Raw genomic sequence first — 18,356 nt, 5'->3', positions numbered from 1 at the left:
TCCCACGGGCTTTGCTGACTCTCTATGTATCCTACCCGTGTAAATCAAGAGGACACCAAGAGTTTCGGGCCAACAGGAACATGCACATGTCCAGAGCCCCTCGCACCTGGGGGTATGTGAGCTTGCGCTGCAATCAGAAAATCGACAAGCCACGGACATCAGCCTCGTTCTCTCCATGCATCTTATGGGGAATTGTTATCGGGAGGGTCTGGACTACATGTGCCATCGAGTGATGCTTCAGTCCTAACCACTGTCATGTGCCCACCGGATAAGAAGAAAAATGCTCTCCACACTGGTTCTGACTTTAAGCAGAGACTAATAAAGACCACTTAACAAAGAGCCACAGAGAGTCATAAAATAGGACTCCTGAAAGTCTGTGAATTAATCCCCACCGGGTTACTTTGCCATTGCTGGAGCAACAGCTCGCGACTGTCCTCTCTGACCAACGGGCTTTTGCGCCAGATGAGCCTTGGGGGAGCCTGGGAACCACCTGGGGACGTGCGGTGGGCCGGCAGCACTCTGCACGTGCAGGATCCCCGGGCCGATGGGGACTCTGCAGCAGCCCCGGGTGGGGACTACGGCATCTTACTGGCACGTGCTCTCCGCAGAACACAGGTGTGTACTGACGCGGTAAACCAAAACTAAGTAATTTGTATCATTTTGTGCCAAATCAGATACCATTTAGAAGGTCCAACGGGGAAGAAGTAGAAGTATCAAGGGTCTGAGACAATTTGGGGGGATAAATACAACTGGCTAGAATACGGGCAACTGAATTTGCTCCTGAAAATTGGGAATGTGTTTTGGCTTTTCAGTGTTAGTGACGGGGGGCCTGGTTCAGATGCACTAGGTTATTCAATTAGGGGAAAGCAGAGCAAAGCCAAAAAGCAAAGTAACCTAAATCGAACACGGCTGCTTCTATTGGACGCCAGGATGCCAAGACCACCCCGCCCCCCAAACCCCAAAAAACCCACGTCAGCAGAGATATAATTAATCACATCAATCTGGGGTCAGTCCTGTCCCCAAGAAAAATATTTCTAGGCAAATCCTCTACTCAGATTCTTACATGGAGAATCTGGAAATAAAAGAATAGAGATGTCTTGTGGAAACAGTTAAGTGGAGAATTTAAAAAGAAAACAAGTAGTACAATCATTACGTTTGGCTGATCAATCCATGTGGCCTTAAGTGACTACAGGAGGATTCTTTCTTTCAGAAACAACGGGGTGTGAGTGTGTGAGGGCTGCCATAACAAAGTACCCCCAAACCGGGAGGCTTAGGGCAGATGGAGGTTCTGGCCTCTCAGGCCTGGAGGTGGGGGGCAGCGCTGAGCTCCCTCTGCAGCCTCTGGGGACGGTCGGCTCCAGGCCTGTCCTGGCTTCTGGTGGCACCACATGGTCTGGATTTCCCTCTGGTCAGACCAGCAGTCCCACTGAATTAGGGTCCCCTCACCCCCCTTACTCACCTACTGGGCCCGCATCTTAACCCTATTTCCAAGTAAGACCTATTTCCACATTCTGAGGGACTGGGGGGTAGGACTTCAATATAGCAATTTTTGGTGGACACAATTCAAGCCATAAGAGTTTGGAACAGACGATTCAGGGTTGAGGGCAGATTTCACACTTTCCCTTTTTACTACCCTTTGATGTCAAAAAGCAAAGCTCAGGAGGATCCGGAGTAAAAACCTATTTTAACTTTTTACAAAGAACCAGATTCTTCAGTGGTAACAGCCCCTGGCCTCAGATATCCTTGGGACCCTATTGTGTGAGGCAGTGCAGTCTTCTGGTACCTGGTGGCGACCTTCTTTCCCTGCATTAAGTGATGGCAACCCCCCCCCACCCCCGCAACCACCACCAAGCAGCCTCCATTTGTTGAAGATGAGGGTGGCCAGTGGCATATACTCTGGAGACCCCGGCACAGTCCCATGACCTCAGCAGGATCTGAGTCTGGGTCCCAAAGCCAACTCTGGAGAAGCCTAGGGAGACGCTCATTCCATACTGCCTTCCTGAAATAGGCCAGCCCACCAAAAATCAACCTAATTGGCCAACTGACAATCTGTCCAACTTACTGATTTCTTAAAAACTTGTCTTTTTAACTCTTCTAAAACTTACAGTAATTTGTACTGGAAGGACAGGCAGGGCCCCGGAGGGCTGTGAGGGCTCCGGATGTCTCTGGGGCCTTCATAGCTTCCCTACCTGCCTGTGTCCCCCCCCACCTTTGCCTCCGTTCCATTTTGCCTTGACTCTCAAACTCTCCGTTCTTTTTCTGACCCATAGTCTCTCCCCCTTCTCCTTCTGACTTGCACTCCTCCATCTTCCCCTCCTGTCTTTCCCTGGGTTCAAGGGATGCTGGGTATGACTGGTAGGTTGTTCACTGCACAAAAGTACCCCGTTAGCTCTGCCTGCCGAGATCCATCTGGACGGATGCCCATTTCCATTTTGTCAAAAGGGGGTTGGGGAGGCCTCAGCACAGCCAAGCCTGTGCTTTGCCTGGATTTTTCTCCAGCTCTCTTGCAGCAGAGAGCCTGCTCTCTTGGCACCAGCTCCCCAAAACTAGAGCAGAAAGGAGTTTAAGAAAATACCAAATGTTCTTCAAATGCTATTGTGAAGTCAAAATAGAAACTGGTCAACTAAAAATCACCCAACGATGTTAAGACTTCCCCATTTAATGTGATTTGCTATGGACTGTAGAAATAGTTTAAAAAAAACAAACGTTTGGGGTAGATTGGCAGTTTGGTAACTTTAGCAAGCCAATCCACTGGCTTTCACCAACCTGGCCTAGCACCCAGGGATCGGAGGTCCATTATCGTTTTGGGACACTTCTTCCTCATCAAAAGGACTGTTGAGAAGACACATCCTCCCCTGGTTAGTGGTTCCTATTTTACCCCCAAATCTAGAATCCGGAAAGGAATCATGGTAAATCTAGAGGGGCTAGCTAACAAGAGGCCGAGTTTCTGCAAGGTTAGTATTACCAGTGCCTTTCCCCAAGGGGAAGGAACGCTGTTCCTGCTTCCTGACTATTAACTGTCAAAAGTGATACAGCTGTATTTTTCACAGGCCCAGGTGGATGTTGACCCCAAAATATCAGGGCCTGAAGAGTGAGCCCATTCTGATGGAAAGATGGATTTTTTTGTTCTAGACAGTACACACCTTCTTTTGAAAAGCAGTCAGCATCCCTGGGTCACCGAGTGTCTGTGGAATCAGTGGGGTCAGCTCTTCTCGAAGACCCGAGGGGAAGAGCTGGTGTGCCCCAAGAAATGGAGCTCTGGAAAGCGCTTTAATTCTAGGTGACCCACAGAAAGTTCTAGAACCATCAGAAAGCTCAGAGTTTGTATGTAGTATCATCCACTCGAATAAACACAACGTGTGCTGCTGTTGAGTGTTTCAATGGCCTCTGCGACATTAATTCCTTGATGCTAAGTTTTAAAGTTAAAAAAACAAAAACGGACTTGAGAGGAAAGAGCCTCTTAAAAGCGTTAAAAATAGGATACGCTGAGTATAAGAAAGGAGACTGTCGCTCACCGGGGTGGGTGCCATTGGTGGCTTTCTGACTCAGAGTTTAGTCTTAAGTGGCGGTTTATTGTGCACCTTCTGGGTCAGACAGGATGCTCGGCCCTGGGGTAGAAGGTGGCTGCCCCACACACCCTGACGTGGGCACTTCAGAGCCTACGAGGAGGAGCAACAGATGTGAAGACTGAACACAGACAGTGCTGCAAAAAGGAATGTACACATCATAGTGACCGCTTAACATTTAATTTAGGAAAGAAAAACCAGAAACAAACCCTACACCTGAAACTAATGTAACATTGTGTGTCAATTATACTCCAATTTAAAAAAGTCCTTTACAGGGGCTCCTGGGTGGTCGGTGAAGCGTCTGCCTTCGGCTCAGGTCATGATCCCGGGGTCCTGGGTTCGAGCCTCCGGTCGGGCTCCCTGCTCAGCGGGGAGCCTGCTTCTCCCTCTCCCTCTGCTGCTCCCCCTCCCCCTGCCCGAGCTCTCTCTGATGCTTTCTCTCAAATAAATAAATAAATAAAATCTTTAAAAAAAAGTTGCTTATTGGGGTATCTGGGTGGCTCAGTCGGTTAAGCGACAGCCTTTGGCTCAGGTCATGATCCCAGGGTCCTGGGATCGAGCCCCACATCGGGCTCCTTGCTCAGCAGGGAGCCGGCTTCTTGCTCTCCCTCTGCCTGCTACTTCGCCTGCTTGTGGTCTCTCTTTCTCTCCCTATCAAATAAATAAATAAAATCTTAAAAAATAAAGTTGCTTACTTTTTTCCTATATCTTTTAAGGACAATTCCTATAGCCAAGATGTTGGACCAACTGAATCACTGTAAGGAGAACGTATGTGAGACACTTCATTAGCTGCAAACTCAAATACTACTGTTTTTAGTGTTAAAGAAACTGCCGCTTCAAAGCATGGCGCCCACGTCTGGAGGCTCAGGGCCAGACAGCTGTTCCTACTCACTCTGGAAGCTTCACAGTTTGGACAAAAGGGCCTAGAGAGTGGGCCGGGAGGGCTGGCTTCTGGCAGGTTCTATGACAGGTGCCCGGGCGAGTCACTGATCCTCTCTGAGTCTTTTCCCTTTCTAAGAAATAAAGGGTTTTGACTCACTCATCTCCAAGTTTCTTCCCAACGAAGGACTCTGAGTCTCCATTTCTATGGGGAAAATCTACCCTGACATACTTCAGTTACAGGAAGGAGGACGGGATTAGAATAATGAAATAAACAAAACTTTTACATGGGAAATCTAAGCATTTTTCTAAATCATCCCCATTTCAAAGTAAACCAGTTGCTGGTCTCAGAGGGACAGGTTATTGCCCACACACCGAACGAGAGAAGGAACAGCCTTAAACCCAGGCTGGCGAAGTTCTCCATCCGACTCAACGGTAGCCGGGGGAAGACGTTTAACTGGAGCGAGAGGAGACAGAGGAGGTCAGACCCGGATCACAGAGCCAGTGACAACCAAAAGCTTCTGGCATCCAGTGAGGTATGAGGTCCAAGTCACAGAACCTGGAATCTGAGTCAACTCAACTTTTGACTTCCAATCATTTCCTATCATCTCCAAAAGCTGAGGTCTGTTCCTGGAATAGAAACCTTCTCGGCTTTTTCTAAAATACTCTTTTAAACAGTTTCAAGGTTGCTGACTGTTTTCCTAATATTTTAGGGAACTATGGAAAAGCTTGCACACCATAGAGGAATAACACAAATAGGGGAGCAGGGTTGCCTGGGGTAACGTGTCCCAACTACACAGGCGTGCTATCGGAAATTCCTCCTCGGTGAGGTGGCACTGGAAGATGCTCCTGACACCCCTCCCCGCGCCCCCTCCCCCAGAGTCAGGAGGGATGGACTAGCAGGAGGGGCAGGCTGGGGTGAAGGGGCCGCTGAGGACACAAGGTCACGATGCACGACGTGACAGGCTATTAGTCTCGTGTTGCCCTTGTTAACAATCTAGTCAGGTGTGGGATCCGCGGAGCAAAGATTAAGCTGTGGGCTTTGGAAAAATATCCATCAAAGGTTTAAAACGTGCTTAGGGCTCCATTATAAGGACCACTATCAGGGCTCACCAAGCCAATGAATGGTTCTTGTGATGATGGGAAGAGGGGCTAGAATCACCGTGTGCCTGTCATCAGTGTAACCAGCCCTTCAGTCCTGGTCATCGATGACGAGGGCAGAGCACCCCTGGGATTTCCGGAACATACTTGTACTTTATAAACGGAGAATTTTTGCAGGACTTAAGAGGAACTACGGAGCCCAACAACAAACAAGAAGACTGAACTGAGTTCAAAAGACCTGCATTTCGGGGCCCCTGGGTCGCTCAATTGATTGGGCATCCGGACTCTTGATTTCAGCTCAGGTCATGATCTCAGAGTTGTGAGATCGAGCCCTACATCATCAGATGCCACGCTCAGCCGGAGTCTGGTATTTTCTCTCTCTGCCCCCCCAGCCCCCGACCCTCGAGCACGCTCTAAATAAATAAAATCTTAAAAAAAAAAAAAAAAGACCTGCATTTCTTTTTACCTCCTTGTCATCCCCATCTTTAGAACTCAAAGGGCACAGTCCACAATGTAAGTTTGTTTATAAATGTGCTTTTCTGTTTTTGCTACTATAAACCATCTTAAGTTACATACCATGTACTTTGGGTTATACACCATGTACGTATTTTTTCCATGTTTTTTGAACAGTATCTTCTACACTGAAATTACCCATGGGGGTTGACAGAGGGAGGACGTGTGCTGTTTATTTAGGCCATGCACAGAGCGGGGTGCTATCCGCGGGGGTCCACAGCTGTACCCGTGAGGATGGCGCAGGGCCTGGGATCCGGTAGGTGCTTGATAAGCACGCAGCGAATGATGGGTAAGAAGACAGGACACGGCAGCAGGGCACGTGTGATGGGGAAGGGAACTTGTACTGGGGTTAACTGAAGTAACGCCCACCTCAATTTGGGAGAGGGACAGGGATGTTTATACCCTTGACTTTGGGTGTTTAAAAAGGGGTCAGAAGTTATTCAGTAAGACAAGAGTATTATTAAAATGAAAGGCAAACTCAGCCTTTCCTTTAGCGTGTTAGAAGTTCCTGGACATGCTGGAAGTCTACCGTTTATTCCTAGATTCAACGACCTTCCTAAGGAACTACTGTTCATATTTTGGGTCGTTAATTAATTCCGTATAACCTCACGGTATGGAATACAGCCCTCCTCCCTTTAAAACGGCCATTTCCCCCCTTTCCAAAAACACCACCAGAGGGGCTGGTGATGTTGGTCTCCCCTTACCGTGAGCGATAGGGCCATGCAGACAAACGTGAACTTCTTGATGTGGGCTGCGGTCACCGTGTTGCTTGTGCTCACCAGTTTATTGCTGGGGTTATTCTAGCAGGAAAGAGGAGGACAGTGGTTATCCTTGGCTGGCCACACGTGCCACTTGAGGAGCGTCTTGCTTCGGCTTTATTTGATGTGTCGGAGGTACAAATGTCACCTGACAGCTGGGAGGACGGCTGTCAGGTTGCTGGACGTGAACATGAACCCGAGGGAGTGGTGGCTGGAACACCGGGCAGGGCTTCCTGAATGTGTGCTCCCCTTGGCGCTGGGCCCCCACCCAGCCTAGTCCTAGTGTGGCCCCTCCTGGTCACTTGGCAGCTCCGCGAAGCCACAGCCCTGCCCCCTTTCGGGGCCCTGTCCTACCCACCAGCGGACCGGGAGCGCGAGCGGGCATTCTCGGCCCTGCTGACCCTGCTGCACCCTCCTCCCCTCACATTCCAGACGGAAGCTCTTGCTTTTCCCCTAACATACTCGGTGTTACCCCGTTACTGTGCTTTTGTCCCTCCTTGTCCCGTTGGGTCTTCTGATTTTCAAAACCCCCGTCTTGAGGGCACGTTACTGGCACAGCCCATCTGTTTCTTAAAGCCGCTCTGATCTTTTACTCCAAATTGCCCTGGGGCTCCGCTTCCTGGAATGCCGGGCGACCCCAGAGCTCTCTGGAGGTGCGGATGTGTTCAGGGGGCACGCATGGAAGCGTGTGAGGGGTGCACTGGCTCTCTGAGATACAGGGCTGTGCACCTCACCCTACTCTTTCACTCCTGCAACGCAGCACCATCTTTCTTGAGTAGAGAAGGTGCCCATCTCTGTTACACTTAATTTTAAGCCAAGAGAGCAGAGAGCTCAAATGTCCTCTTGCATATTCCCGAGGCTTCCTGAGACCATCCCAGCGCCACCGCTAAGTATGCCCATCACCTGTCCCCTCACTATGAAAACCAGTGGAGAAAAGAACCCCTTGCCTCCGTACGGATCCAATCGGTCCCAGACTGATCCAAATCAGTCCCCGAGCACCTGGCTCGCGTCTAGCTGAATGAAGGACACACGGGCAGAGAGATGACAGGTTCCACTTGGAAAAGAGCTTTTGATGGTTCCTTTACTTTGGGGGCTGCGGCGATCTCTCAAATCCCTTCCCCGTGAAACCGCCAGCACAAACGTCTGGTTGAGCCTATGTTTTCCTAATTCCAGCCTCTAAAGTAGATCTGCTTTTCTGAATAACAGATTTTGCTGCCACAGCGAAGTGCAAGTCACAGTGGGAGGATCTCTCCATCTCTCCTACCCCGGGGGATCTTCGAGAGAGGCGCCCGGGGCGGGGCTCACCCCGAAGAATCAGGCAAACTCAAAGCACTCATGTCACCCCCGCTGGGGCAGCGGGGCGTCACCCGTGTCACCCCCGGTGGGATAGCAGGGCGCCAGAGAGCCTTCAGGTGTGCTTTCATTTTGAAAAGAGCACATATTTCTGCCAGCAGGCTTGGAATAAACTAGCACGTATCATTAGATTGGCATCTGTGTTTTGCTTTGTTTGCCCAATCCGTTTAGAAACAAGACTCTTTCTCAGATGGTAACTGAACGTCGGAGAGATTTTGTACGAGTGGAAAACGCTCCCAGTTGATATTTAGTGAGAGCCATCAGAAGTTATGCAAGAAATGTTAAATCTCTTATTCTGGAACGCACAAAGAGGCTAAGGATTTCAATTGTCAATGCAGCAAATTCTGCAAGTCCACACAGAGGTGTCTCAGATTTGGGTGAATAGACGGCATTCACACGGACGGCTTGGAGCAGCTCTCTGGAATGCCTGGAAACAATGAGGGAGGCTCCAAAAGGATTCTGAGTGACTCCAGTTGCTGGCGAGAGGTACGCTCGTTAAAGGGATTTTTTCACAGCACCTAACATCTGTGATCATGAACAAAACCAAGTTCTCCTTGGACGCTCCTAGTGAAACTGTATAGTGTTGTATTGTTAAGCTGTATTATTTCAAGGTAGCCAAAAAATTCCAGATGAGACTTTCCCAGCCAGGAGGTTCTAACACTTTAGTACCTGCTGTTCTCCTCAAGTTTTATTATATAATCTGATTCTCCAGGAGCTAGAAATTTAGCAAGAAGACTTACATCCATCTTGGTTTTCTAGGATTTACTTCTATACGCCTGTTCCTTAAAAGGAAAATAGCGATGTCTGTCAATAGATTGGATTAAACTCATGCAAACAGGGACTGCACGGAGAAAAATCTCCTGCAAGCCACTCATGCCTTCTCAAAGTTTGCTCTCAACATCCTGAGCATTTTTTAGGGGATGCTCTGCATCCTGATGTTGCAAGATGCTGATGTTTGAAATAGGTAGTGGGTCCAACTAATAGTCAATTGGGGGAAGTTCCACAACCAGTAAAGAGCTCTGGGCAACACCATGGCCCTATGGCATGCTGGGCAGCATGGCGGGAATCCCTGAAAAGTGAGCTGCCCTTCACAGGTGAGTATGGGATGGGACAAGAGGCAGGTGACAGTGACAGGAAAAACAGCGTGGGGGCTGTGCAGGGTGGAAGGACATCACGGATGGGGATGTGTGAGCAGAGGTGTGTGTGCGCGTGTGCATGCATGCACAAGTTTGCTGGTGGACCACAGAGAAGGAGGTGGACCCATAGTGGAGGCTATCTTTCCAGACTTGAGTCTGCACCCCCTCATCCCTGTCAGAGATGCCTGGGGAGTGCCCTGGGTCAGAGCGCGAGGTGGAGAGGAAACCTTCCTGGGCTCCACTCCGCAGGTCGTGCCCCCTTCCAGAAGTCCACAAACAACTACACATTTGAGAAGCTGGAGGCCATGTGAAAGAGAGAGCTAAGCTTACAGCCTGCGGCTGGGCCTTGCTTTGTGTGCCTTCCCAGGGTGTCCTCTGCTGACGCGAGTCTGGCAGTGGCGGGGAGAGGAGGCAGGCCAGCCTTAGCCAGCCAGAACCCACTCTGTCTGAGCTGCCAGAGCTCATCTGCTGGGGCCGCTAGCAGAGAGGCCTCCTCTCCTCACATCCCAGGGCTCTTGTTGGGATCAGATAAAATGGTATCAGCAATGGCTCCGAGCCGGTTCTGTAGAAATTCAAGGCAAAGGAGTTGCTGTCAAAGGTCCAAGGGCAGGTTGTGTGCTTCTTTCTTGTTTTTCATTTCATTTTATTTTATTTTTTAAAAGATTTTATTTACTTGAGAGAGAGCACAAGCAGCAGGGAGGGGCAGAGGGAGAGGGAGAAGCAGACTCCCCGCGGAGCAGGGAGCCCGACGCGGGACTCGATCCCAGGACCCTGAGATCACGACCTGAGCCGAAGGCAGACGCTTAACGGCTGAGCCACCCAGGCGCCCCCCTATTTTTAATTTTAAAACATTGTACAGGGGCGCCTGGGTGGCACAGTTGGTTAAGCGTCTGACTCTTGGTTTCGGCTCAGGTCATGATCTCAGGCTTGTGAATTCGAGCCCCGCTGTCAGGCTCGGGGCTCAGTGTGGAGTCTGCTTGAGTTTCTCTCTCCCTCTCCCTCAGCCCCTGCCCCCTGCTTGCTCTCTCTCTCTCTCTCAAATAAATAAATAATTCTTAAAAAAACTGTATACTATCTTTGGGGGTTATGTTTTGCTATAAATGTTTACAGGTTCAAGCCATTAAGCTTTAATGAAGTAGACATTAATTCAGTGACTGAAGGACAGTCCCAACCCAGGCACAGGCTACCAGTCTGAAGGGTGTGTGCCTGCCTAGGCTGTTCCAGCAGCTGTGGGAGGACAGAGCTACTGTTAGCAGAGGCTTTCAGCTGGAATAAGTACACCGCATCCAAAGCAACCTGGACCCAGGCCGGCTGCATGGACAGCTTTGGGGTGCATGGACACTGAATATACCGAAAGAGATCCATCCAGAAGCTTAGGAGCTCAAGTGCACAATCCTGTCTGTACCTTCATATCTGCTATGAGGTCAGCAAACCATTTATTTAATTAAAAAAAAAAAACACGGAAACAAAATTCAATGTAATAAACTTTTTTGAGAGTACATTTTCCCCTTTGCAAAAAATTTAATAATTTCTCAATAGGATAACCTAAAAGTGAATAGAGTTTGGAGGGCATTAGAGAACTGGCATCAAGGTAAGCTTCGTTACCTCTGTTATTTTCTGAGGGAAATATTCCACAATTACGTTTGACGCCCCCCTCCCCCACCATGTTCACCTTACAGAGGGAGGTGAGACCGGGGAGTATCAGAGTGTTCCTCATCAGAGACGCCTGTCTATCAAAGGCTAATTTTAAAGAGAGCGTTTCAGACACCGCACCATCCAGGTTCTCACCTTGTCAAAAGCCGGGTAGACAGCACGGATTTCCGTCAGCCAGCCATATGGCATGTGACCCACAGGGTATGTGGCTGTCAAGATTGCCACCGCCTACAAGAGAAAGAAGCAGCAGAGTTAGTGCTGGCATCCCAGAGAGCATCTCCGGTAGCTGTTCTTGCCACGGGGCAGAGGGAGCTGTCTCCGGGGCGGCCACCGCAGATGGATCACTCCGCACTGGGTGACAAGCACCAGCTGCCGCAGGATGGCCTGGGGGAGCGGGGAGGGGCAGGTGCTCCACTGTCACCACGGATGGGAGTGAGATGCGTGAGCCTGCGCGCTGGCTCGACAAGCTACGATTTGAACCCAGGCCCACCAGACCAAGGTTCTTTGCTCTTCCCACTGAGCCAAATGGAGCCCTCCAGTCTAGCCCAATTCTGGCGGCACGAAATGTGACTTTGAGCCCTTTCTGCTCTCCAGATAGTCTTTGGGCAGGGTCCACATCTACGCCTCCTCCCTGTCCTTCTGGGTGGCTGGTGGTATGCACTGGTTGGTGGCTTTCTGGTGCTCTCTTTCTGATTCAACCCACTTTCAATCTGTCCAGCCAGAATAGCCCAATTTTCATTTTTAACTTAAGAAACTAAATAAATATTTCTTACGGAAACCAAACCTGTTCTTCCATGAAATTGAGAGTTTCTCTTTTTATGTGAATGAAAAGGAAGGAGTATGAAAACAAAGCATCAAACCCCACATTTTGGCAGAGTTCAACTCTAACTAGCTAGGAAAGGAGAAGTATAGGCTTCATCTATTTTAATTAACATAACAGTGATGCCTGGAACATGAGGTAAGTCCCCAGCTGGGCGAGGACCCTGCTGTGTGGGCCCAAGGCAAACCTCCCCTTGGTCGTCTTCCAGCTGGGTGAAGCAGGGACCCTCTCAGACCTCTCTTTCTGTTCCTCCAGCAGAACTCTGGGATTAATGAGATCCATCACACAGGTTTGCTGGGAGTCCATGAAATTTGCATAAATGGCAGACACGGAGTAGATGCTCAATACATATCTGTCCTGCACCCTCCGTGCTGAGCCTCTACGCCACTGAGGTCATTTTAGAAATGACTCTACTGTTATCATTTACCTTGTTTTTTTTCTTTTTCTTTTTTTTTTAACGGGAAGATGGAATTCCAGCACACAAGTGATGGGGGTCACATACTTTTTTCCTGAGCAACTGAAACTGATATCATTAACTAAGAAAGCTGTTGGGTTACAAGAGCCACCTAAGATGACCTTCGGGATCCAAAACACAAAATCCAGGAACAAACTGAGGCAGGAGAAAGCATCCTGCTTGTGATTTATGTGCTTCTCTTTCCAAGCCTACATGAGCTGCTTCCCAGGACATGGAAACTGGCAGGAGATCCCAGGCTGGAGACATGCTGACACCGCATTCAAGGGCGACGTGGAAAGAGAAGGCCCTAATGAGCGGCCACGAGCCTTCCTGAAGGATCAGCCGTTCCAGAGACAGAATCAATTCTCCAGAGGGCAGCAGAGGAGGAGACAAATGAAGTAATTCTATTTGTTCATACCATACTTGAAAGATGGAAAAAATGATTCAATTCTTTGGAATAGCTGCCAGTTTCCAGATAAATGTCTCGAGTTGTGAGTGAGTAAATAATGGAGAGCCTCATTTGGGGGGAGGGCAGATTGCCAAGGAGCACACAGAGCCACGATGGGCCGGGTGGGGGGCGCGTATGTGCAGGAAGGCAGGGCAGGAACAGGTGAGAGTGGGCTGGGTCAGAATGGGGGCACCGGGCCTCATGGCCTGGGCCTGGTCACGTCTGCGGCTGCATGGCAGAGTCTGTGGGGTTCTGTCACCACAGTAAGGCATCATGCTAACTCCACAGGAAAACTGAAAGGCCACTGGGTGGGAGTCAGACAAATCTGGATTCTACTACCAGCCCGCCTTCTTGCTAGTTTTGTGCCCTTAACCTTGTGCCCTTGCCTCAGATCTGGTCAACGAGAAGAACGAAGGAGATGTTTTCTTCTGTGCTCATGAAAGTAAACAGTTATGTGATTCTAAGATCCTCATGGCTTCTGAGTGTGAACGGGTCCCATAATTTGATACCACAGAATTACCTGAGCTCTCCGGATGAATCGCAAACAAGTCTGTATCCACCTCCCCGCCCCCGCCCCCCTCTATTCTTCACAAAGTGACCACAAGTGCCCCCATCCCCAGAAACTGCCCTACCTCAGTAGCTGCAGAACTGCCACCAAGGTCCCGGGAAACAAAGAGGTTGACAATAGGCCTACTGATTCTCTGTGTAGCCAAGATGAGGGCCAGAGGCCACCAGAAGCTCAGCATCTTTCTTATGGTTGCATCTCCCTGCGTCAAGAAATGGAAATCAAAAGTTACTAAGTTTTAGAAGCAGAACAGAAAAAACAGTTCAGAGCCAAAGCTTTCCCTTTTGATGTCAATAATGAGTCAATTCATTGTACTTAAAAATAATATAAGGAAAAGCCTCTGTAGCCAAGCCAATTTGAATTAAAATAAACCGTACAGTGTTATTAGAAATTAACTCAGACAGTTGGCAAGTTACCGCGAAATCAAAACACACATTTAAGTTTGATGGATCCAAATCACTGTTTTCCAAGCAGGGCAGCTCTAAGCCAGGCAGAACCCAATTCCATGGCCTGGGAAACAGGCTGGAAATTGGTTTTTGTTTAAATCACCAAACTGACTGGCTAGAAGCCATGTCAGTAAGAGGTTAACTTTCAGAAGTAAAAAAAAAAAGAAAAAAAATTATAATTTATTTTTGTAACCAGTCAGGTCACAAATGTGCCTAATTATTTGGGTATAAATCTACTACCAAGGTTCTTATTCTCAAAGCTTTGACAGAAGTCAGGTCAACGTTCAGAAGCATAAAAATAAAAGCACGGTTAAGAAAATGTGATTTATCAAGAATTCTACAAAGCAAAGAGGTGTGCAATCTTTCAAGCCTGGCTTTTATGATTTAACTTTGGTTTTGATTCTTCAGAGGTTAAGAGTTACATCGTGGAACCATGCCAGCCACTTTTGTTTCCCCTGGTTGGCGGCTCAATGTTCAGAGATGGATTGTTACCATCAAGACCAATTTGATGTGGTTGTCCTAGTGACGGAAGAAACTAGATCGGATTTTACTGACGGCCTGCCCTCAGATGGAGGTAAATGGTCAATACAATTACTATTCTGACATGCCAAGAGTAACCTGTGCTCAAGGGCGGGATCAGAGGGTGGATTGTGGGGACGTATTCGGGGCTACGCGGAATCGTGTGTATGGGCCTCACAGCTCGATGGAAACCAAGCCCAGGGATGTCTGGTACCGAAGGGTGGGGTAGATTAGCATATACGTAAGTCAGATACTGTTTGCACTTGTGATGAAAAAGTATTTGGGCTGCTCGGGGAGGATTATACCCTGCTAGTATCTGACTCCACTTTGGAGGCGCAGGACAAACTCCGCCGCCTTCCAGGAGTGGGGGCAGCTTCTCAGACCTCATCACTGTCTTCCCTCACCAAGCTTCGAGACTCTTGTATTCCCATGGCAGATCTGCGCGCTGTCTGGGGTCCACGTCTAAGTGTTGCTTCTGTGTTGCTCTCATCTACCGGGTGAGGTGTAATACAGCTGCTTGAGGGCAGAGACCAGATTTTAAGCTCTCCTGTCCCACCCCTGGTGCCTACAGGCTCTGCTCACTCCACAGAAGGTGCCCGAATGAGCGATTGTGTTTGGCCAGCACAGAAAGTATAAACAAAGCCTCGGGCCCCGCTGTGAATTTAAGAATAACCCAAATGTGAGTTTAAAGGTACCATGAGCCCCAAATACTTGTTGATTAATATAGAGAATGACTTGCTTTTCACACCATAGGGTACGAAGAACCAAAAATGCGTATCTACTCTTCAGCCTGACCTGACCCACCATGACTCAGTCTCCCGATATGCAAATAAGGAGGCTACACAGTGACCTCTGAGACCTCGTCTGTCTCCCGAGGCCATTAAACTTCCACCTGGTCTCTGCCTCTGGACACGCCCTAGCACTGAACATCTTACGGCATGTGCTTATTATTCAGGTTTCCCATTTCACGGAGGGCTGGGGTAGAACCCCACTGCCCTCAGATGCACAGACAGGCCGTGGGCATGTTCGAAGGCCGTACCCCCAGCTCCGGCCCACTTCTGTCGGGGATGATGTCGTGGATGTTCTTGTAGTAGCCCAGGCACAGGGTGGTGCAGCGCACGAGGGCGCCCATGTACAAGGACAGGATGGGGATGAGCAGAGGCTCTCTGCATTCCAGGTGACTGTGCAGTAAGATGGCGACAAACACGACCTGGAAGGTGGGAAGACAAGAATGAGTCGGGGGGGAGGACGGAACCAGACAACGGACGCGCTCGCCGACCTCTTGCACCCTGATGAGACAGACCTCCGAGTGAAAACCTCGACACTGATGAGGAGAACAGAAACCGGGGCTGGGGCTCCGTGCTGCCCTCACAGAATTCAGGGTCAGATGTCTGGGCTTCAGGGGAAGAGCACACAATCACTTTGCTACATTCACCTCTAAGATTCTTTTATTTTTTTAAAAAAGATTTTGCTTATTTATTTGAGAGAGAGCGTGAGCAGAAGCAGGGGGAGCGGCAGGGGGAGGGGGAGAAGCAGGCTCCCCACTGAGGAGGGAGCCCGATGTGGGGCTCGATCCCAGGACCTTGAGATCATGACCTGAGCCAAAGGCAGACGCTTAACCGACTGAGCCACCCAGGTGCCCCTCTAGGACTCTTTTAAGGCAACTGTACATCTGGTTAAGGTGATTGCTAAAAAATATCCAGACGCTTTGGTCCCCTAGACCCCCAAAAGATGTGGTCGAGGTTTGCCTTCTTGAGCCTGGATTCTAACACGCACACGTAATCCACATTGGAGGACCTAAGTCCACAAGGAAACAGTAGTGGTGATCAGTGATGTATACAGAAAAACAGACTCTAACATTTGTAAGATGGAGTTCACTAAAAATGCTGCAAAAAGCACCAATGTTAATTAATAGAAAACAAACTAAATTAAAATTTAAAATACTAACAAAAGTGGCGGAGGTCAAAGAATAGAGTCAGGAAGGATTAAAATAATAAAGTATTGATCTCTACTGACTATATAATCTCTAAAACAAATTTAACAATGTATTTAACTTTCCTGTCTACAAAGATCAGAGAAGCAGCCCAGCCTATGTCCAGAGCCGTCCGGGGATTCCCACATTCAGAAGACCACTGAGCATACGCAGTGTGAAAATTAACTAATGGGGAGGGGGACACTATTCCTGAGCTACACTGACTTCATTTTTTTTTATTTTTTTTAAGCAATCTCCACACCTAACCTGGGGCTTGAACTTACAACCCCAAGATCAAGAGTCCCTTGCTCTACTGTCTGAGCTGGCCAGGCACCCATGAGCTACCGTGACTTTAACGGCCAAATATCCACGGAACAACAGGCATGCAAAATACACCACCACTGAGTGATCCTGACCCAAGGAGGCTTATCCCCATCACTGCAGTACCAAGAAATCAGCGATGACAAAAAGTTAAAAAGGAAGCTGGAGACTGAGCATGAGAAACTGGATGAGTGCATTCAGTTACTGGAGGGAACACAGAACAACAGCGTAATACAGAGAAACTTCTGAGCGCAGTGAAAGTATCAGATGCTGGAGGTGGTTTGTTTGCAGCATGGGCTGCATCGTGTGCCGGCTGTCATTCTCAAACCCAGTACACGAGGCCGATTCGGACCGGGAGCCTCAGGCACAGCTTGGCCGCGTGGACACAACCAGGCTGCTGCCGCACCGACAATATGAGCCAACACAAGCTGGGGTGGTGCTCAGACTCCTGCTCCCACTCCCCAAGGATGCGGTGGAGCCCACGGATGGAAGTCAAGATGCCCGTAACTGGCTCTGTGCCTGTTCCTTCCAAGTGGAACAAGTATAAAGTGTCCACTGAAAATGCGGACACCAGCTGGGGAAGCCTTGCTAACACTGTTAGGAACAGAGGCCTGGGAGTTCTGTGACGGGGCCCAGACGCGCGGGGATGTCTCTAATGCCTCCGATGCATCTAAGGAGCAAACTCCCGCTCGAATGGGTGAGGCAAGCTGACCGTTTGGCAGATAGAAACCCACAGTGTAAACTAAGATGACTGTGTGTAGAACTGAAAACTCGTTGTACGAGAAAGGAATACAAGGGCCGAGCCCTCTGCTGCCAAGTCCAGGAAGGCTCCCGGGGCCATCAGGATGGCCACTGGAGATGGAGGCCTGCTGGGCAGGACCACGGAGGAGGATGTCGAAGAGAAGGAAAAGGGGGACACAGGCAAAAGAGAAGTAAGTGCGGTGATGACAAGAAAACGGCCTGGGCATCGGGGCGGGCTATGTGGGACCGAGGGAGGGGGATGCCCTGGGCCAGTGGCTCTCACACAGCCTCCCTCACATTTACCAGCTCGATGCCGTGGGGCCCAGCACCCATCACAGAGCTTACATCTTCACTGTGGTTGTACTGTTCATCAATTTAAGATAACACAGGGCCTTCTGCATTTCAATCCAGAATTATGATGTTGAATCTGGTATCGCCACCAAAAACATCAGGTTATTTTCTGAGCGGGAACCTACTCTCTTAGTGAGGATTTTCCCGGGAAGAGCCTGCTCTGTGCTGGCCCTGTACTCCGTGCCCATGAGTCCAGTGATAAAGAGATCGTCCCAGGAGCTGACAGTCCAGCGGAAGAGCAGGGCCGGGAATCAGACCATGACACTGGCGAGCGTCCACCAACAGGGTGAAGGAAGCGTGGCTTTGCCGGCCGGCCCTGCTGCTGTGGGGGAGGTCATCCCCTGCGTGCCGTCTGAGCTGAGACCTGCAGCCTCCGCAGGAGGTAGGTAGGAGTGGCAAGAGTCCATGGCAGGTAGGAGGACCTGAGGCAGAGCATTTCCTCCTGAGCAGAGGGGCCGAAGCAAAGAGCCCCCGTGGAAGGGGCCTCTGCCACACCAGGGCCCTGAATGGAGTGCCCGCGGCTGGGGTGCAGGGCGCGAGGGGACGAGAGAAGAGCTCCAGGCTGGAGAGGAAGCAGAGCCCAAGGGTCTTCAGCACGTTGTCTGCCATCATTTTGATTGTTTATCTCAAGAACCCCTGGAAGCAATTTTTAAAGCAGCTTCTGAGCAGTGGGGCCAGAATTTCCAAGAGAAGAGATCACTGTGTCTGCAGTGGGAAGGAAGGAAGGAAGGAAGGAAGGAAGGAAGGAAGGAAGGAAGGA

The 18,356-nt window shown here is 49.6% G+C and overlaps 1 protein-coding gene across 2 annotated transcripts in view; it reads right to left on the bottom strand.

Annotated features, from left to right (window-relative positions):
* Window positions 1-18,356, bottom strand: part of ANKH (ANKH inorganic pyrophosphate transport regulator) — a 131,093-nt gene that overhangs the window by 21,596 nt on the left and 91,141 nt on the right. For both annotated transcript variants that reach the window (XM_021702520.2, XM_021702521.2), the window contains exons 5-8: window positions 15,251-15,421; window positions 13,314-13,448; window positions 11,095-11,187; window positions 6,764-6,859 (exon numbers count right to left, since the gene is read on the bottom strand). In XM_021702520.2, the coding sequence (XP_021558195.1) occupies window positions 6,764-6,859; window positions 11,095-11,187; window positions 13,314-13,448; window positions 15,251-15,421 (495 nt within the window). The remainder of the gene's footprint in view (window positions 1-6,763; window positions 6,860-11,094; window positions 11,188-13,313; window positions 13,449-15,250; window positions 15,422-18,356) is intronic.

Source organism: Neomonachus schauinslandi, chromosome 7 (genome assembly GCF_002201575.2).
Source record: "Neomonachus schauinslandi chromosome 7, ASM220157v2, whole genome shotgun sequence".
NCBI lineage: Eukaryota > Metazoa > Chordata > Mammalia > Carnivora > Phocidae > Neomonachus > Neomonachus schauinslandi.
The sequence above is the reverse complement of the archived record's forward strand: the minus strand, read 5'-3'. Positions and strand labels throughout refer to the sequence as shown.